The sequence below is a fragment of the Acipenser ruthenus genome, chromosome 16 (genome assembly GCF_902713425.1).
Source record: "Acipenser ruthenus chromosome 16, fAciRut3.2 maternal haplotype, whole genome shotgun sequence".
Classification (NCBI taxonomy): Eukaryota; Metazoa; Chordata; class Actinopteri; order Acipenseriformes; family Acipenseridae; genus Acipenser; species Acipenser ruthenus.
This window is the reverse complement of record NC_081204.1, coordinates 3260397-3278861: the sequence shown is the minus strand read 5'-3', so window position 1 is coordinate 3278861 and position 18465 is coordinate 3260397. Positions and strand designations below refer to the sequence as shown.

General features: G+C 39.3%; 1 protein-coding gene across 3 annotated transcripts; it reads right to left on the bottom strand.

Annotated features, from left to right (window-relative positions):
• Positions 1-2011: 2011 nt before the first annotated feature.
• LOC117412250 (constitutive coactivator of PPAR-gamma-like protein 1) lies at positions 2012-17751 on the bottom strand. Of its 3 annotated transcripts, none has more exons than XM_058988440.1 (17): positions 17657-17751; positions 14010-14256; positions 12062-12144; positions 11182-11310; positions 10780-10870; positions 8935-9026; positions 8274-8554; positions 7823-7883; positions 7452-7676; positions 7050-7221; positions 6640-6889; positions 6335-6449; positions 5754-5963; positions 5136-5311; positions 4776-4931; positions 4593-4689; positions 2012-3941 (listed from the first exon to the last, which is right to left on the bottom strand). In XM_058988440.1, the coding sequence occupies exons 2-17, from the start codon at positions 14212-14214 to the stop codon at positions 3633-3635; spliced, it is 2652 nt and encodes an 883-aa protein (XP_058844423.1). In that variant the 5' UTR covers positions 14215-14256; positions 17657-17751; the 3' UTR covers positions 2012-3632. The 3 variants fall into 3 exon arrangements, with proteins under 3 accessions (XP_058844423.1, XP_058844422.1, XP_058844420.1); XM_058988439.1 differs by lacking the exon at positions 17657-17751 and adding an exon at positions 16860-17650 and having other exon boundaries at positions 4776-4914; positions 5134-5311; XM_058988437.1 differs by lacking the exon at positions 17657-17751 and adding an exon at positions 16860-17650.
• Between the last annotated feature and the right edge of the window lie 714 nt (positions 17752-18465).

Below are 18465 nucleotides of genomic sequence, written 5' to 3'. Positions count from 1 at the left end.
AATGACAGGCAGGTAGCAACCTCATGGCTACTCATTTTCACTTCTTTTCCCCCTAACTTAGTGATACTGTAACTCCTCCTTAAAAAGAAAACACATTCAATTAGCACGAGCCTGGGAGTGCACTGGCCAGGAATACCGATATACATGTACCATTCATTATTAGCTATAGATAAGGAAATGTTTCAATTCATCTTCATTCATCCTTAAAGTTGTGGAATACACGGTAATTGCTTGAGTATTAGGCAAACGATTTGAACACACAACAGTGATTTGTATTTTACAGTAAAAATAGTATGATTGTGCAGCACTGCAGCTTGGAGGTATTATGGTACATATCACTTATATCTAAAGAACCAATCCTAGATTTCTACAGGTCCTTCTATTTACATTGATTTTTTTAGTAGCCATCATCTGTAGAAAAATGTCACGCAATGTCCAGCAGGTGGCAGGCAACACAACTGTGATTATTTTCATTATGTTCTCATATTCATATACAATTAGACAAACAATTAAAAGCACTTGTATAATGAATTTACATTTAAACATATGCAAACATATGGGATCAATCAATGGAAATCATTTAAATTCAGAATCTGGTATGGCTATTGATAAATCTTATTAAGAACATCAGTGATGTAATTTGGAATGTGTAAATGATCATATTAATTAGATTGTAATTACAAAAAATACCTTGCTTAGTCCTAGAAATTAAGAATTACTGGTACAAGTTCATTAGCAGAGTACCATCATCTTTTTAAAGCACTTGCACAATCAACTTACATTTAAGCATGTGCAAACATAAGATTCCAAGGTATTTCATAAGTGAAACTCACATGCAGTAGTGAGGGATAACAGAAGGTTGAACTGATCAGCTCTCCTTAACATATTAATAGCAACATTCCACTTTAAGGGCTATAATAAACAAATCCGATAAGTCACATTCCAAGTAATGTGAAAGCATTCCGCTGTGTACACCTCCTGGAACGTGCCAAGTTCAGCAACACCCCATGATAACCCTGGGGGGGGGGGGGGGGGGGGGCATGCAATGTCTTTAAATCATCAAACCATTTCCTGGTTTTGCCATACAGGAAGCCTCTGTAAGATCCATGCACTGCATTCAGGGAGACTGGCTCATAGACAAGCTAATGCCTGTGTTCAACTCTTTCAACAGACCTAGAATGAGGTTTAAGAAATTTAACACTGCAGACCAGTCAAGACCTTGGGTGCTGAGTATGCCCCTTTATAATGTCTTGTATTGTTGAGGAATAGAACTGCAATGCACATTTAGAATGCTTTAAAAGGCACCCATGGGCACATTTCTTTGTATAGGATTACCTCACTGACATGCTGCATAAAAGGAAGTATATAATCAAATAACATCAAATACAAACCTTTTGGAAGACACGTTTTACTTTTTAATAGGTCACAACACATTGGAAATACTATCACAAAGTAGATAGTGCAAATACTGAAACTTCAGTCATTTCATGGGTAAAGAATATATCTCCTGCGATTTACATTCAGCTTGTGTAGCACAGCATTGACCTTTAAATTCAGTATCGTGTATTATCAAAACTGTTAATACGGAAATATCCCTGAACTTGGCTTGCCATCAACGTGATGATTCATTAGCTCAGTAATAGACAAGCCTTCATCACGTGGGAGCGTAGGGACAGTATGTGAAGTTTGGTTCAATGGTTACTGACACAGCAAACCACAGCTGCAAATCGTACACGTTTAAATGGCATAAAAGATTCTCATTACAAAATAAAGTATACATTGTTTGTTTGTCATAAACCCGTTCCAATTTCATTTTTTCTTTAAAATCATTTTAAAAGTACATTTGAAAGCACCCAGACCTCTCAAGAACTAAATAATTGGTTGTACTGCTGGAGTTTACTTTCGGGATTAAAGTGCTGATTAAACTCAATGCAGCTTGAACACTGAGTATGTGTGATTAATCACCACCACCCTGCAGAAAATACACAAAACAAATACAGAAGACAGTCAGTTATATACTAAAAGAATATACTTTTATTAAGCATTGCAAGTTGCATTCAATAGCCTTCAAATACACCACACCACATTCCATCAACAGTCAGTCAAACCCAACAGTAGTTCATTCTTTTACAATCCATGAGTTAGGTCAAACTCCTCTCAACTTACATCAAGGTAACCTATTTAGCTCTTGCGGACAGGGGATTGGGGATTACACCTTATTTCTGATCACTAATGTGTGATGAAGAGCATCAGGAGAATTAGATGAAAAAAAAAAGATTATAAAGTAATGATCTGGATTCAGAAGAACAGTAAGTTTGGAAACACTAAACGAAAACATCAAAATGATTACAGGTTTACTTGCTTATGCTAAACTCTTGATGGGAACGTCAAACAAACAGAGTGCTTGTTTCCAGCTACAAAAGGGGGTACATTGTTAAGATCAAAGCTTTTTTTTTAAACGTTTTTTTAAAGATGTTTTGCTAATATGAATGCATAAAAACAGCAACAGAGAACAATAGTGAATACAGTAATGGGTACACCAGGGTTAACATTAATATTCAAAGTGGCTAGATTTTTTTTTTTGTTGTAAGTTTTCTTGATTAAATGCAACAGAGGTCAATAAAATCACAATTTAAGGTTAGAGCAAATCAATTAATGACTAAACAGTTAACACTTTTTATAGGACTATTACTGATTATTAGTCTTTTTTTTAATTTTGCAAATGGGCACAGTACTTTTAAGGATGGAAGAAAAAGGACAACATGCATAATAACTACACACTTTTAAAATTATGAACCATGCAGAAAGTTTAGCTGAAACAGTAGTACTAATGTTCTACATTTGATTCAAGAAACCACATTGTTCATTGTTCACTGATGTATGGTCATTTCTGACGCAAAATGTATCTGAACGCACTGTGTTTAAATCTTTGAAAAAGGTCATTTGCATCTTCAGTGATTTTAAGTTGCTTCTTGAAAGGTTAATTATATAGCTAAAGTATGACGTATATTTAGATCATCAGAACTTAAGTTGCAGTATTTACTCTACAGTTACTTAATTGACAAAATTCTGCACATTAACACAATATAACCACATAAACAGTGATGACTCATAAGAGAATTGTGGTTCTGAGTTTTTTTTTCTTCTATATCTGTGAATTTAATTCTCAAAAAAAGCATTTACTGTGACAACACAAAATCAATTACAATGGCAAATATATGGTGCCAGGTACTGAAAATCTCAGCCTATAGTACTTAAACTGCCAAATGAAAGCATATTCTGCTTCATTATTTCAAGAACAGAAAATAAGAACTGTGTCATAAACCCAGTTTGAAATTCTTCTATAATAGATAATTTATGTGGGAGCCAAACGCTCTTCATTCTCTTAAATTGGTAGCATTATGACTGCCACTGGTTTTCATCTTTTTACCCAAAATAAAAATGAAATAAAAGAAAGACATTATTCTTGTTTTAACTTGCTGACATCAAAAGAGGGATCCGAAATTCCAAAAGTCCTCATTTTTCGCTTACGGAAAGGAAAAAATGTACTCAACTGTAGGCTTTCCTTCTTTCCAGATATTCCTAACTCTCACCATTCTATCATCCTTCACCCTCTCTATAAAAAAATAGGTTTACTCTTCTTTTTTTAAGACAGAGGCACCCAGAGCTTCGTCTCTGTGGCAATCACTGTCTGCATTTAGTGCATTTAAATGAAGATTTGTATTGCACATTTTAGAGTCATTACTCAAGGCACTTTCAGCTTGGTTGGAAGCCTTGCCCTCTCCCTTGTTCCCATTCAGCTGGGAATCTGGTTTGCCTTCTACTCCGTTCTCGGCCAGTGAGCTGTCTGAAGACTGAGCAGAGGACTTGGGTTCCTCCGGCTTGGGCTTCTTCCTGTCTTTAACCACCTCGTTTACTGAAGTAGCATATGCAGGCTTGCTCTGTACAGAGATAGAAAAAGGAAAATCACTCAGCACACACTCTTCTAATCTTATTTAAAAAAACATACTGGGAGATAGACTTGTAAATAAAATCAAACTGAATGTCCAAAATACACACACACACACACACACCAAGAAACCTCTTAGAACTCATTTCAGAAATCATGTTGATGCTGTTGAGAGTTCGACACTTGCTCTCTTATACCTGTTCTTACTTCTGGGAACCAAGTGCAAATTCCATACAGAAGTTCGGCTGCTGCAAAGAGTTCACATCAAACTTATTTGAGGATCAGGTGCCTATTTGTGGAGAGTGCAGCGAGGCGGTCTTAGTTTTATTGGAAAAGAACCGTGATTGGCTAGAGGCTTGTATTTCAGTAAAGTTGTCCCGAGACTTCTCCAATAAAGGTTCGGATTAGAACTGCATACTGACAGAATCACCCTGAACCCTCACGGTTATGTCAAGGCCAGAATTCTGTCAGGGACCTGCAATACTTCTAGTGAAATGATCCCATCGAGGTCTGAGAACGGAGTGTACTGTATATACACATATGTATACAATACACATGCTAGACTACAGTTATATTAAGGGCAGGTCCCTCATTGACCTACAGTGTTTTTTCCTTTATTTATTATTAATAAACAATCCCTTACCTGGTATGTTCCCTGATTTTTGGAACCTCTGTTGTGGTACTTGGCTCCTCTGCCAAAGGTCCTAATAACAGGAGTTGAAATAACCCCTCTAGGGCGCCTATCAAGAGGTGGGAAATACAATTCAAATGTAATGCTTTTACAGAACATGACAAGAAAATAATAAGACTGTTTCCAGGAGCCTACCCTCTATTCGGTCCCCCGACTGAAACAACATGCAGAGGGAAGGGGCCTCTGCCTCGCCCACGTCTACTTCCTGCCCACTGGCCAACAACAGTGCCAGCTATCTCAAGTGTCCCTCCCTGGGAAGACATTGCCTGGATACCTGGACGTACAAGACCAATAAACAAAAAAAAAACAAAAAAAAAATGTCAATTGACAGCACTGCAAGGAACAGAACTACTACTCTGATGTTAACAAGTCTACTGCAGAAAAAGAAACAACTGTATACCCTATGTGTTACCAGTTAAGCATATAAGGAACAGCACATCCATTAGGCTTGAGGATACGCTTAAGTGCAATGCTAACATGCTGAGATGCTTACCAGCCAGTCCTCTTCCTCTGCCCTGGTGTGCAGGTTGCATTGGGGGCGGAGGGTACATATTAGCTGGGTAGAACGGCATCCCATGTGGTGGAAAAGGGATTGGATGCACCGGGCGAGAGAAATGCAATCCTTCCAGGATACTCTGACGCATCTTATCTACTTTAGCAACCTGTTCGGCCTGGACAATGAGAAACAGGCACGTTAGTTTAAAATGGCATTGAAAATACTACTTTATCCTTTTTTTTTTTTTCTTTTTTACGTTTTTCTGTCTGCAGACACTCAATAATTCTGGGCACTTTCTACCTCTAAATAGTCACTATCTACCATTTTAACAATGTCATTTTTGCCAACTTGAAAAATCTTACCCCCCCTGCAATGGAAAATAGAATCCCAGGTGTAATATCTTTTTATAGCATATATCTGATTTGTGCCAATTTAAATCAGGAACATAGGGCAATCCCAAAGAACAGATACAACTAGATGGAAGAGACAGCCTCGCTCACTGAAACAGTTATTAATACACACCATAAGGATACAAAACAAACAAAAAAAACACACGGTTATATTAAAAGGTATTATTTTCTAGAAGCAGTGAAATGAGGAAACTAAGAAAACGTTACCTGACCATCACAGAGGTCAATTAAGGGAGCTTTCTCCCTGTTGGCTCTTATGAGTTTACTTTGGAGAAGTTTGCCATCAAAGTACATCCAGGGACAGCAGTGCTCCCATGGGATCGGCTGTCCACAGACATCATTGGCAAAGAGAGCCATATCTACACCGCTCATAAACAGAGCGGCCAGCTGCACGCCTCGCAGATCAAGGCTGTCGATCTAGGCAAAGAGAGGCAGAACTTGCATCAGGACTTCACCAGATAGCAAAATATGCATCCACAAGCTTTCAAAACAAATGTTTTAATATATCTATATGCACACACACACACCACCATCTCTCTCTCTCTCTCTCTCTATATATCTACATCTATACACACACACACACACACACACACACACCCCTATCTCTCAGTGCCTAATCCCACTGTAAAATCGCTTTAAAAAAAAAAAAAAAAAAGTATGTCTTTGCACAATCCGTACTTAAAGCACATGCAGATGTATTTACCAGAAGGGCTGGCAGATACATTTTTGGAAGTTTGTATTTAGTGTGCTTCCGTATGTATAATAATCATTTATACACAGAAACGTACCTTCAGTTCCTGCAGCTGTTCAGGCTCGTAGAGTTTAGGAGAAAGGGCCTGGGCTAAGAAAGCATCGAGCTCGTGACGACGCAAAATTCTTACTCCTGGCCATTGTAGCATGAACCTAGGAAACAACAGGACAGAGTACACATTAGAAACTAATAAAAGCACATCACATTTGGTTTATGTATGGTGGCAACATCTCCCCAGATATTAGTCCATTTCAACTAGAAAGATCCTCCGGGGGGGGGGCTATGATACCCCACAAAACCTCAGAAGTGTTAAGCACACATTTTTTTCCCCCCCAAACTCACCGCAAGACACAGCAAAGCACCATGAGGTGAGTGGGCACATTAGCTGGATTTAACATGGCTGGAGTATCAGATCTCATGCAGGCCAGGAAAGCCCTCATTCTCCTGTTTTTATCTTCCACTGCTTTCCCCAGCCAGAGTTTCTTGAGGTTGGGGCAGGTCCACTCCCGGAAAGCGAGGGCTTCTACCAGTTCTGGGGTGTGGGGAGATTTGCCTTTGTATGCTGCCCATTCCTTTACTATCACTGGGGGATCTGGAGGATTAAGAACATTATACGTTATTGAAAACAAACAAAAAAAAACCCCAACTAACGCACAGCCTTTTATTGATTAAATTGTATTCTTACGAGGTTTCTGTATTTGCGTAGAGAACAGCATAATAAAGAGAGATCTCAAAATCGCCAACAGACTTACACTCTGGGTGTCGGTTCCTTCTCATGGCAAGCCTCTCAGCTTTCTTCCTGGCTTCAGCAAGGCTGAAGAGAACGCCATAAACGTACTGACGAATTGGCCGGTAAAGCTGAGTGGCAGACGGCAAATCTTTATTAGATTCATCTTCAATGGTTACTGGTATCTTTATCTCACCCTGGAAAACAGAATATACATGACTAGATTTGCACTGCATTAGATAACAGATAAGTGTTTAAAAATACCACAAACATCTTGCAAGAGGCAGCGTCTTGAAAAGAATTGGACATATTCCTTTAACAAAAAAACTACACAAAAGTGGTGTAGGGACTGATGATTTTCCTGCCACTCTAAGCGTTTCAGATTAGAAAATCAAGCCGTCTGAAGATGCAATAGCGTTTCCCTTACCTTGGTGAGAACGTGATAGATATAGGGATACATGAGGCCCTTCTTGTGTCTGTGCTCAGCCACTCGCAGGACCTCAGGCGCGACTCCTGGCAGAGGGGGGGTGGTGATATCCATGTGGTTCCGGGTGGACATAGACAGAAGACACGGGATCTGGGAATTACCTCCATGATTCCCGCTGCCTTCGGCTACCTGGCTTCCCGAGGATGCAACAGAAGAAGCTTCTGCCTATAAGACGACAAATCAATAAAATCAGGATGGAACTGGCTCTTAAAGCTACGATAAAGCCCTGCCGACCTGACCTACAAATGTTCCATTTCAAAAGCCTTAACGCAGAACTGACTTATTTCTTTACCTATATATTAAGGAATTACCTTTGTTTGGTCTCCACAGTCTCCCCCAGCAAGGTGTTCGACCTTCTGTCCACTTACATGGCTAGAAAAATAAGAAACAAACTAAGAATTTATTTTGCTTTCAGACTTCTATATATTCCTGTTAGTGTCTACAAGGGACTCTGGTGTTTTCAGAACGAATGCTCATGTGTTAATTGTTAATTGTAACAGCAGAATGACAAAGACAGTGAGGCTCAGACACTACTACTTAGATATGAACACAACACCAAGGGTTTCATTATTATATATATTTTTTAAATAACAATCTTCAAAATTAGCTTTCATTTGACCAACAATTCTATCAACTGCAAAAAAAACCTCGCTCACATACACATCTTCACTTGATGACCAGATATCCCATGCAGGTACCGTCACATTCCTGTAAATCGCAAGCAAAGCACGGAACTATAAACCTAAAAGACTGTGAACTCACTTGGCAGTGGCTGCACTGTTGTCATCATTCTCGGAGGAGGAGGACGTGGAGGAGGTGTTAAAGTATGCAGGCTCCGTGTGGTTCGGGCTGGTCCCCTGGGCAGGGTTAATGGGAGAGGACCGTTCATAGAGAGGCGTGTGCTTTCCTTCATGAGGAATGTTGCTGAAGCTGTTCTGTTCCGCTAAACTTTTTCCGATGGCAGTGTCCAGGTTGAGGGCTGGCTGTGTCAGGTTCGATGGGTAGGCATTTTGTCCTGGGGGCGCACCTTGACCAGACAGCTCCTGGGCCAAAAGTAAAGAGCAAATCATAGAAAAATCAGGGTTTTGGTTTTTCAGTGATTGTAGTTTTTTGGGGTTGGTTCAGTTTATTTTTTATTTTTTTGCCCTCACACTCTGAAAACCAGTTATACGCCTTAAATACTGCAATATTGTGTTATCCACCTGAAACCATACTATATTCTTTATTAACATTCATTTCTATTGATGGCTGGGTTGCAGGTTTGGAATCCCCTCTCCTTTACTATACATCACTAGCCAGGTGTTGACCTCAAATGGGTTAGGGATTTATTACTTTATAATAAGTGCCCATAATTTGAGACTACTCGGATCATCACACACACACTAAAGTTGTTTGCTTTTGGCTAACAGGAATTCAAACTTACACCAGATTTAGCAGGAGGGGTCTGTGGAATGTTGAGCATATGAGGGACACATTGTGGAACAGCATCAAGCACTCCAAACTGATTTGGTCTAACTGTAGACATGCAAAAAGAGAGAGTACAAGTATTAATGTTAAGTAAAGTAGACCATTTATAAAAAGTAAAGATAAAACCTTTAGTACAAACAACCCTCTTGTCAGTCAGTATCAAATAGGGATGCACTGAGTTTTTGAGATTCGGCATACCGAATCCATCTCAAAAGATTCGGCCGAATACCGAATCTACAAAAACAGTCAAGAAAAACCGATGGAAACTGTTGAATGAAAAATAGACTGGCAGCTACTAACAAGGGACGCGCACAATATATAGTTTTGAGCCTTTTACACAAACTTACGCAATTTACCGCTAGCCCCCTCCCCCCACAACAGAAACGTCAAAATACAGAACTGTTCACTTTACAAGAAAGGAGAGCTGCATCTTTGCCATAACCCACTATTTTCTCGACCTGTGTCACCTGATCTGAGAGCAGGGTTGTCAACAGGCTCCGGAGTCTCGGGACACTAAGCTAAACTGCAACATATTCAGTAAAGTGAGTGTGAATTGTGTGAACTGTCGCTAAATTAATTGAATTGTTTTACTTAGTTGTTACCAAAAGCACACACATGCCTGCGAGGATCGATTCCATCAATCAGACCTATACAGCAGCTGATTGGCTTTCTGAGTCTCTGACTGGGCGGGACTGTGTGAAGCAAGAAATATTAAACAAATAGAAACTTTACCTGCTGTCACAAGGTTAAATGAGAGTGCAGGTGAGTGCACAGTTATCTATAATGGTCTTGCACTACTTTGATAGATATTGTTTACTGTAAAAAGAAAAATTCAAACCCCCCGAACCCTGCTCAAAAAGTAGGTATTCGGGCCGAATCCGAAACCGAATCCTGGATTCGGTGTATCCCTGGTATCAAATAAGCATAATTTTAGTGTTTTCAAGGTTTCTCAAACTTAAAACTATATATTTTTACTGAAGAACTTAATTGTTAAACACAACTAACATATTGTACTCATCCGAATGGTGAAAAGCAACAAACTGAACTTTTAAAGAAAGCAAGCTTCACAGTGTACATTTCTGCAGTACGGATGGTTTTGTTTTAGTCTAGTCAGCAAACTACAGGCCATTCTGCTCCTCAACGGTCTTTTCTAAAGCAGTCTGTTTGTATGCTGAGCACATAGCAGTCATTCCAAAGTGCGCTGCGGCTCTGGGTTAAATAAGAAAAATCTCACACGTTAGTGTAGAGAAGGATCCTGTAATCGTCCCATCTATTTATCCCAAATAAAGCTCAAAAGTACAGAAAGTTTTAAATAAAAACTGCAAATCTGCCTCCGACATTTGCTTTGCTTTGTTTAAACTTCACAAAAAGACGCCCAGGCATTCTTGCACCTACTGATACCATGGAAACTTGGTAAATGGTGGCGAGGCCAGAAGCAACAGATTTGTCAAGTATACAGAAAACTCCAAACTAAAGACAGAAAAACATTTGTTCTTGGGTGGAAAATGAGCTGGTTTGGACTTCTCTGTTGCCATTACAGAGCAAATTCTTGAACACTCATTCATAAAATGTTTTGATAAGTACCTTTTAAAAGTAAACTTGCAAGTTATCCATGACTGTACTGAAAGAGTTACTGTATCTATTCCAGCTGGATGTAAATGCTAAGAATTCCATTTCATTTAAAACCCTGCACTGCACTGAACCTCAACGATGAACACAAAACAACTTTCATAAATGCCCAGTTATTGGCAATGCTCCTTCAGTATGACAAGTTTAGGAATTGTGGTAAAGGTTACTTTACCTAAATAAGGAGGGTACTGTAGAGGTTTGCTGGCTGCTGAGTAGTACTCAACTGCCTTCTTGAATCGGACAACTTTGTCATCGGTTCTTGACTAAAGAAAAAAAAAAAAAGTATAAAGTTAAAAAAAGGTAGCAAAACATGGATTTATTGCTCAAGCATAGCAATATAAAAATAAAACATCTCAAACCAATAAGACAGTTAAAATTGACTCCTCATATAATGGGGGTTAAACATTTTTTCTCCCTTTTTTTTCTTTTTTAAAATATTACCTTCTCGAACAAAAATATGCCACGTTGCTAATAAATGTGTCCTAGGTTTTGCAATTTGACTCTCCAAATCCCTAAAGTTATAGACTTTCAAAAGCTGACAGACACTGGGCAGAAGTGCTTTTGATAACCTTACCTGTGAATGTTTGAAGATGTCTTTAGCAATGGCTTCCAAACCTGCGACATCCTGAATGTTGCGGACATAATCTGCTACAGCTTTAATCACCACGTCGCAGGGTGGAAGAACAAGCTGGTGAGCTCGTACCTGTTACAAACAGACCGAACAAAAAAACTAACATAAACACATATTCCAATGCGTTCCTTCTACAGTAACCACTTATCATAAATGCTGCCGAAACTGTAGCTAAACTCACTCTTGCATGCATAATTTGTGAGCTCAAAGTACAACAATCCATTCTGGTGTACACAGAAGCACATTCATTATACTGTAAATGCTGGAACATGTTAAATAGACACTGAATTTTTAAATTCAATATATAACTACATTATTCACATTATAGAAAAGAATGCAATATATCTGCAAATATATTTGGAAACAGGTAAGCAAACAGAGCACATTACAAGCGGATGACGACCTACACTTTTGCATAGTAATGTTTTCAAAGCTACTACACAAATATATCATTGTACAGGCATAAAGCTGCATACATTTACTTTTGCAGTCTCCCGCTAAACAAACAATACAGGACTCAAATTACAAAAAATAAAAAAAAAATTCCTGTCAGCCGTTTAGCAAGATCGAAAAGGTTATTACAACACATGTTCTTAGCATCGACATTTGATTCAAATCAAGTCTTTTTTGGACAAACAAAATCAGACACACATGGTGTTGCACAACAAAACCATAGTTAAGAAATAGAGGGGGGGGGGGGGGGGGCTGAACAAAAACAAAGCACCCCCATCTACAACACTGGTGTTCTACACAGTGCAGACAGATAAAGGCTGACCATGTAGCCTGCCATTCAGAGGGGCATCACAGGGTTTGGGTTCGATACCTTTAAAGATGCTAGAGGATGCTCGGGACCTAGTAAACTCCAGTGAAAGGCAGCCAAATCTTCATCAGGTAGAATATGATTACCTGGAAATACATGCAATTGTATTGTTATTTCAGGTTATACCTCTCCAGAAAACTGAATTCCATGTGATCATTTCTACAGCAGATAAACTTCATTAATTAAATTCAGAGAACATACAGACCATAAAATTATTGCAAAAAAAAAAAAGTGTTTGGCAATTGATGATGTCACAGCAAACAAGTAATTACCAAAGACTTGGTGGTCTTGTTACAAGTTAAAATCTGACTGGTTGACTCTGTCGCACCTGCAAACCAATCGGTGAAAGAGAACTACTGTACTTTGAACATGACAAATCCTTTTCCAGCAACAGCATCTGGCAGCCAGCTCCTGTGCAGTGCGTGATTGCATTTGTGTTAATTCAGCCCTGCATTTACTGCACAGGAGCCAGGTCCAAAACAAGGCACTTGCCTTTAACCCAGATGACTGATCTCTGAATCTGAAGAAGAATCCCTTCAATAATCAGCACTCCTCTCCAGACAATGTGATGAAAGCTCACAATTAATTATTTCTCTCTTATTTTCATTGGCTTCCATTTCAGCATTAACAGGGCAATCATAATTTGGCAGAATAGTAACTGACTTATGTTAACACACACACACACATATATATTACATATACACACACACAAAAGATTTATAAAAAAATAGATATATTATTTCTGGACAGATATGTTATGCTTTGACAACTTTATTCAGAAACATTCTAAAAAGATAAAAACAATCCCAACAGATTCAAACCACCACAACTCACACACGAAACTATGAGTTGCACTTTAGTAAACCTAAACATACCACTTCCCTATTAATATGAATACTTAAACATTTTTTTTTATCTTAACTACCAATGCTAAAAAACAAGAAGAGCACCATCAAAAAGATTACTCGCCTGCAAAAGTGGGAAGCGTGTGTATATATCTGCAGTGAGCTCCGGCAGTACGGAAACATTGTATTACATGTGTCTCAGGATTTAACGAGTTCAATAAGCAGCGGACTCAAAACAGAGACATGGGAGCTCTAAACTCTGCTCAAACATCACTGTGACCTCATTTTAACGTTTAAATCCCTGGACACTAAGCTTTCATTAAAAAGACAGCGTACTGTATAAAAACACAAACACGGACAGGATGTCCTGGCCTATCAACTGTTCCCATTGTTCTTTTATTTGTCTGACAGCTTGTCCATTTTAGAGGAACCAGATCGTTTTGGTTTTTAATGCACTCTGGAAATAAATTAACTTATATCAATACCACAATATGTATTAAAAGCAATACTTGTATATTCATTTTTGCCTGCAGCCTTTGCTGCTGTGGTTCCCGCTCCCAGCCCCGCCCATTTAGTAACATATCATCAACTGAATTTAGGTCAAAGATACGGTTTAATGGGCTCCCGAGTGGCGCATCCAGAAAAAGCACTCGCTAGAGTGCAGGATGCGCTCTATAGCCTGGACGTCGCGAGTTCGAGTCCAGGCTATTCCACAGCCAACCGTGGACGGGAGCTTCCAGGGGGCAGTGCTCAATTGGCCGAGTGTCGCCCGGGGGGAGGGAGGGTTAGTTAAAAAAACTAATTGGCAACGACTAAATTATTTAAAAAAAAAAAAAAAAAGATACGGTTTAAAACCTGCTAATCCAGGTGACATTTTGTGCCTTTAAAATCTTAATGTATTAAATTTAATGCAGAAGTGGCATTTACATTCGTTTCATTTTCTTACTTTTCACTTTTTTTTTTTTTTTTTTTAAAGCTTTGCTACAGATTGTCAACACCTGAAAAATAAGCAAATGGAGGATTATTACTTTCATATGTTTTAACTTTCTTTTTCTGGGGCCAAAAAAAATAAATACGTGCCAACCTAGGAAAATGCGTCTACTTACCTAAAAGTGCAGCGAAGATTACAAAGCGATTTGGATTCAAGTCCAGCTGCTTGGCGACCTCGTGCATCAGGTACTGGCTGGTGGTCAGGCTCTTTCCGTTGCGGCTCAGTTTCAAGGCATGAGCACTGAAGTAGTAAGGGATGTTGCACAATGCATAATCCGAGTCGTAAGCAACCAAACCGTGGAATCCGTTCTCTCTGCACATGGAAATCACTTCTTGGTGGTGGTCCTCAATGCTCTGTGCAACCTGAGAGACGAGAGACAAAGAGATTTTGCTTGAATAAAATACTAAATTATTAACAGTGAAACACAAGTCCTCTTCTGACTAATGTGCGGATCATCATGGTTGAATATATTGACTTCAGTCATGAGAAAACACAAAGAAACGTTGGAGGCATTTTACTGAGCTTATGCTTTAGATACTGCAATACTTATTGGCATTTTAACACTGTGTCGTCATTCTTCAGTCGGAACTGCCAAACTATGAAAAACTGGCAAAATTAGAATACAAAAATGCTAAAAGTTAATTCAATCTATTATTAAAAAAATTTAAAAAAACTTATTTTAAGTGTGGAACAACTTTTATATAAAATATTCAAGCAACACATCCTGCACTTAGGTCCAAAAAGCAATACCTGCATGTTAACCGCACTGCCTGTAAATGCAAACAAGCCTGTAGGAAAGTGCTCTCTACAGCCTGTGCAAAATAAGCCAAAGTCATGAAAGGTGTAAGTCAAGGATGGGATTAAGCACTGTAGGGCTCCAATACTTGTATCCGCGGACGGGTGCCAGTGTGAGTGGTGTGGGGGGTGCAGCTCAAATCACATTGTGGCTACTGTAGGTGTGCTTTAGTATACATCTGTACACATATATATAAATTTGAGACTTCTATTGCATAGCAGTGAGTCATCCAAGTATTTAGAGTGATCTTAATTAGACAAGGCATGCACCTTTTGTACAGGTAACTTACAATTAAAGATCACAGGAAAGCATGGAATGACTCAAACTGCTACAGAATGGGAGACTTGAATTACTCCCTGCAACACTACTCACTGCAGATCAAGAAATGTGTGCAAGAGGGGTATTGCTACTAGAAACCGCTGCTTCTTGTATAAAGTGTCGTCAACTGATGATACTGTAGATAGTTCACATATAACTTTATAAATAAATAATGACTTGCTTACAAATGCAGTATTTTGGAAACTACAGATTTGCCTGGTGGCTGGCACCATAGTGAAAAAAAGTTCCACCATCTACTTGGTGTTCCTATTGGTGGTTGAAAGGATGTGAAGGCTTTACAGGAAGCTGATTGGCTGGCTGTCTGCCTGTACTACATGTCACTCAGCTGTAGCAGTACAGCTGGCAGGACTTAAATGCCTGAAGGCCGAGACTGATTTTAAAAGGTATTTTTTAGTAGCTACACATAACTTAAGTCTAAACGTGCAAATCTTAACTTCCTTAAATCGCTTGAGAACTGCTGTAAAATGGTGTGGCAATAAGCTTTATGGCCATTTTAGATCGTAATTTTAAAAAAATCTGTTGCAGAACTCATAGATATGCCATTTATAAAAACCTGCAATATTTTGCTATGCTTGTGGGAACAAAAGAAATATATCTGCTTTTTATTAACTGTGGCTTAGAAACACAGCCATACTATTAGTCTGCACTACCTAAACACAAAGCACTCTTGCAATTTAGCAGTAGGGTACAAAGTTCAGTTCCTGATGAACATTGTGACTGTTGCAGTGAAACCAGAAGACAAAAAAACCAAAAAACATCCAAACCCAAATGCATATGCATTCAAATGTTCATTTTCACACACAACCTGATTCAAACAGATAGCATGAACAAGTTATTCAAACACAAAAGACCTGCTAGTGCTGTATTTACACATACAGCGCATCTCTTACAAAGGCAGACAGATTGGCACAAAGATGTATTTGAGTCAGCTTGACATCCTGCTATACTGCTGCATAAAAACATTCTTAACCAGTTTAGGTTATACAAAAAAAGGTTTTGTCTGCCCCTGAGTAACCCCTTCAGCATAAGTGCCAGCCGAGTTAAATCCACGACTAATTTTAAACTTTCATTTATTTGATTTACAATCTCTAAGAGCTGCAACTATAAAACTAGGCACAACTTTCTGTGCGTCAGTGCAAAACACTGGTTGCAGGCGGTCCGATGGGACATTTCTGAGTATTTCAACCCCAAATATTTAAAGTCAAGCTGTCATCAATTTTAAAATCCTGGGACAACATGACAGTTGGCTGGACCTTCTACCTTAGCAACCCATTTATTCTCATCAAATCGCTCTGTCAATAATGGCATATTTACACTATTTTGCGGGAGCACAGGATGAATTGATCAAAATTGATGGCGACGCACGCGATGGCGTACAGGCCCCGCCCGGATTTATTAAAATCGATTAGCAGCTGAAACATCTGACGGACAGATTTAGACTCACTTTTCCAGGTGATTCAAGACCTTGCTTTACCGACGTTATTCGCTTCAGCCAATGCATACGTGTACCAGAGGATGATGATGATGGGAACATATTACTTCATCCAAAACTAATGCCCTCAAAGTTCCAGTTAAATAACAGAAATGTCTTTCTGGTTAATGCACTCACTGACAGTTGCTCCGTTTTCCTCCTGACCTTGGTATCCTTTCCATGAAAAAATATATATAATTACAAATATTTGCATTCTGGATCTCATGCAAGGCCTTATGACGGGTCTTATTTATTTTTTAGACCGTGCATTTACAGATAACATGATGAGCAATCCTTAGACTTGCGTCTGCATTTCTTGCGCTGCACACGAACCTTAATAAATAAATTTAATGGCTTACCCCGATGTGGAACCTGAGGAGTGCCAATCGGATGCAGTGGGCCATGCACACCGGGGGCAGGAACCAGACCTTGGGCGGCGGAGTGCCCTTGTTCTGGATGTGGCTGACAATCTGCTGTGCGGTCTGTCTCTCGTTCACCTGCCGTTTGACCCATTCGTGGAGGCGGCCCTTCTCCAGAGCGCCATTAAAGCACACAACCAGCTCTATGTTGCCGTTAAAGCAGGCCTTGGCAAGGGCTGCCAAGTAACCGAGCATGTGGTTCCACTGCCCTCCGCTCACCCAATCTGTGTAGAAGCCGCCGTAGAGCCGGTGGAGACAGTTCTCGGCGTCCACCAGCAACCGCAGCGGGCTCTGGGGCGGTCTCTGTCGGCCGCCCCCGACCAGGCTTCCCCGGGCCAGCTTCTGAAGCTCCACCGGCACCACGGCGCTTGGGCAGTGCTTTTCAATATATTCCTGGAAACCCTGGACTCCCATAATGGCTGCCACTAAAAAAAAATATATATCTATCAATTACAACTGGGAAAAAAAAAAAAATTAAATTGGGAATTTCATGAAAAGTAATCCCCTTCTTTTTAATTTTACGGTTGAATTCTTTTGCCGTTGTTTTTTTGGGGGGGTAAAAATAAAAATCCGGTGAAAAATAAAGCGGGTTGTTACGGGTGCATTTATTTATTTTTTGGCGAGTTGTTTTTTTGGTTCATGGCTGCTGGCCGCCATGTGCTGTCTCACGGAGCCATGTCTCTGGATGTATCTGGACTGTGCAGAGAGAAAGAGAGACAGTGACGCAGGGCACGTACCGTACACAGGAAAGGAGGAGCCAGGATCGGGAGTCTGCTGTCAGCTACAGTGGAGAGCAAGGAACAAAAACCTACCGCAAACCGACTGTGCTACCTGGGGTGAACGAAACATTGCCATATAGATTAGGATTGTGCAATGTTCCACTACTGAGGTCAATTTAGTTTTTTAGAATTTGTGGGCACTGGTACAAACACACCCTCACACCCAACACAGTCAGTATGCCAGGTGTAGATACGTTTTTATTTGTAACAATATATATATTTTTTTAATCTTTGAAAAAATGTCGATATTGAGCGTTTTAAAATCAGTGGTATAGATTTAAGCAGGCATCATATCGACTCGACTACCAATACCACATTTTATCATGTAACTGTTTATCCAATAAGCGTTCAGCATCAAGGGTCTTCGTAAAATGACAGTGCCAGTTCTACGGTACCCTGGAAGTACAGATTATAGGTTTGGCCATCAAAATGAAAAAAATAAAAAATTGTATAATTATATAACATTCCCTGTTACATAGTTTTTGAATCATAGTAACATTATAGTGATACACATCGACAATATGCCTATACATTTATTTAATCTTTGTTTGCAAATATCAACGTGAATTAAAATATTCCACCCCATTATATATCATCTGAAAATGTATGATTTAAAAAAAAAAATCGACATTCACACGGTTTCTGTTAAAATATTTCCACAGTGCCATCTTGTGGACATTAGTACAAAGAGCAGGAACGTATTTCTTTCATTAAAAAAAATTCTGAATTGCAGTTTCCTTGTCATAGTTATATAATAGGAATAGTAT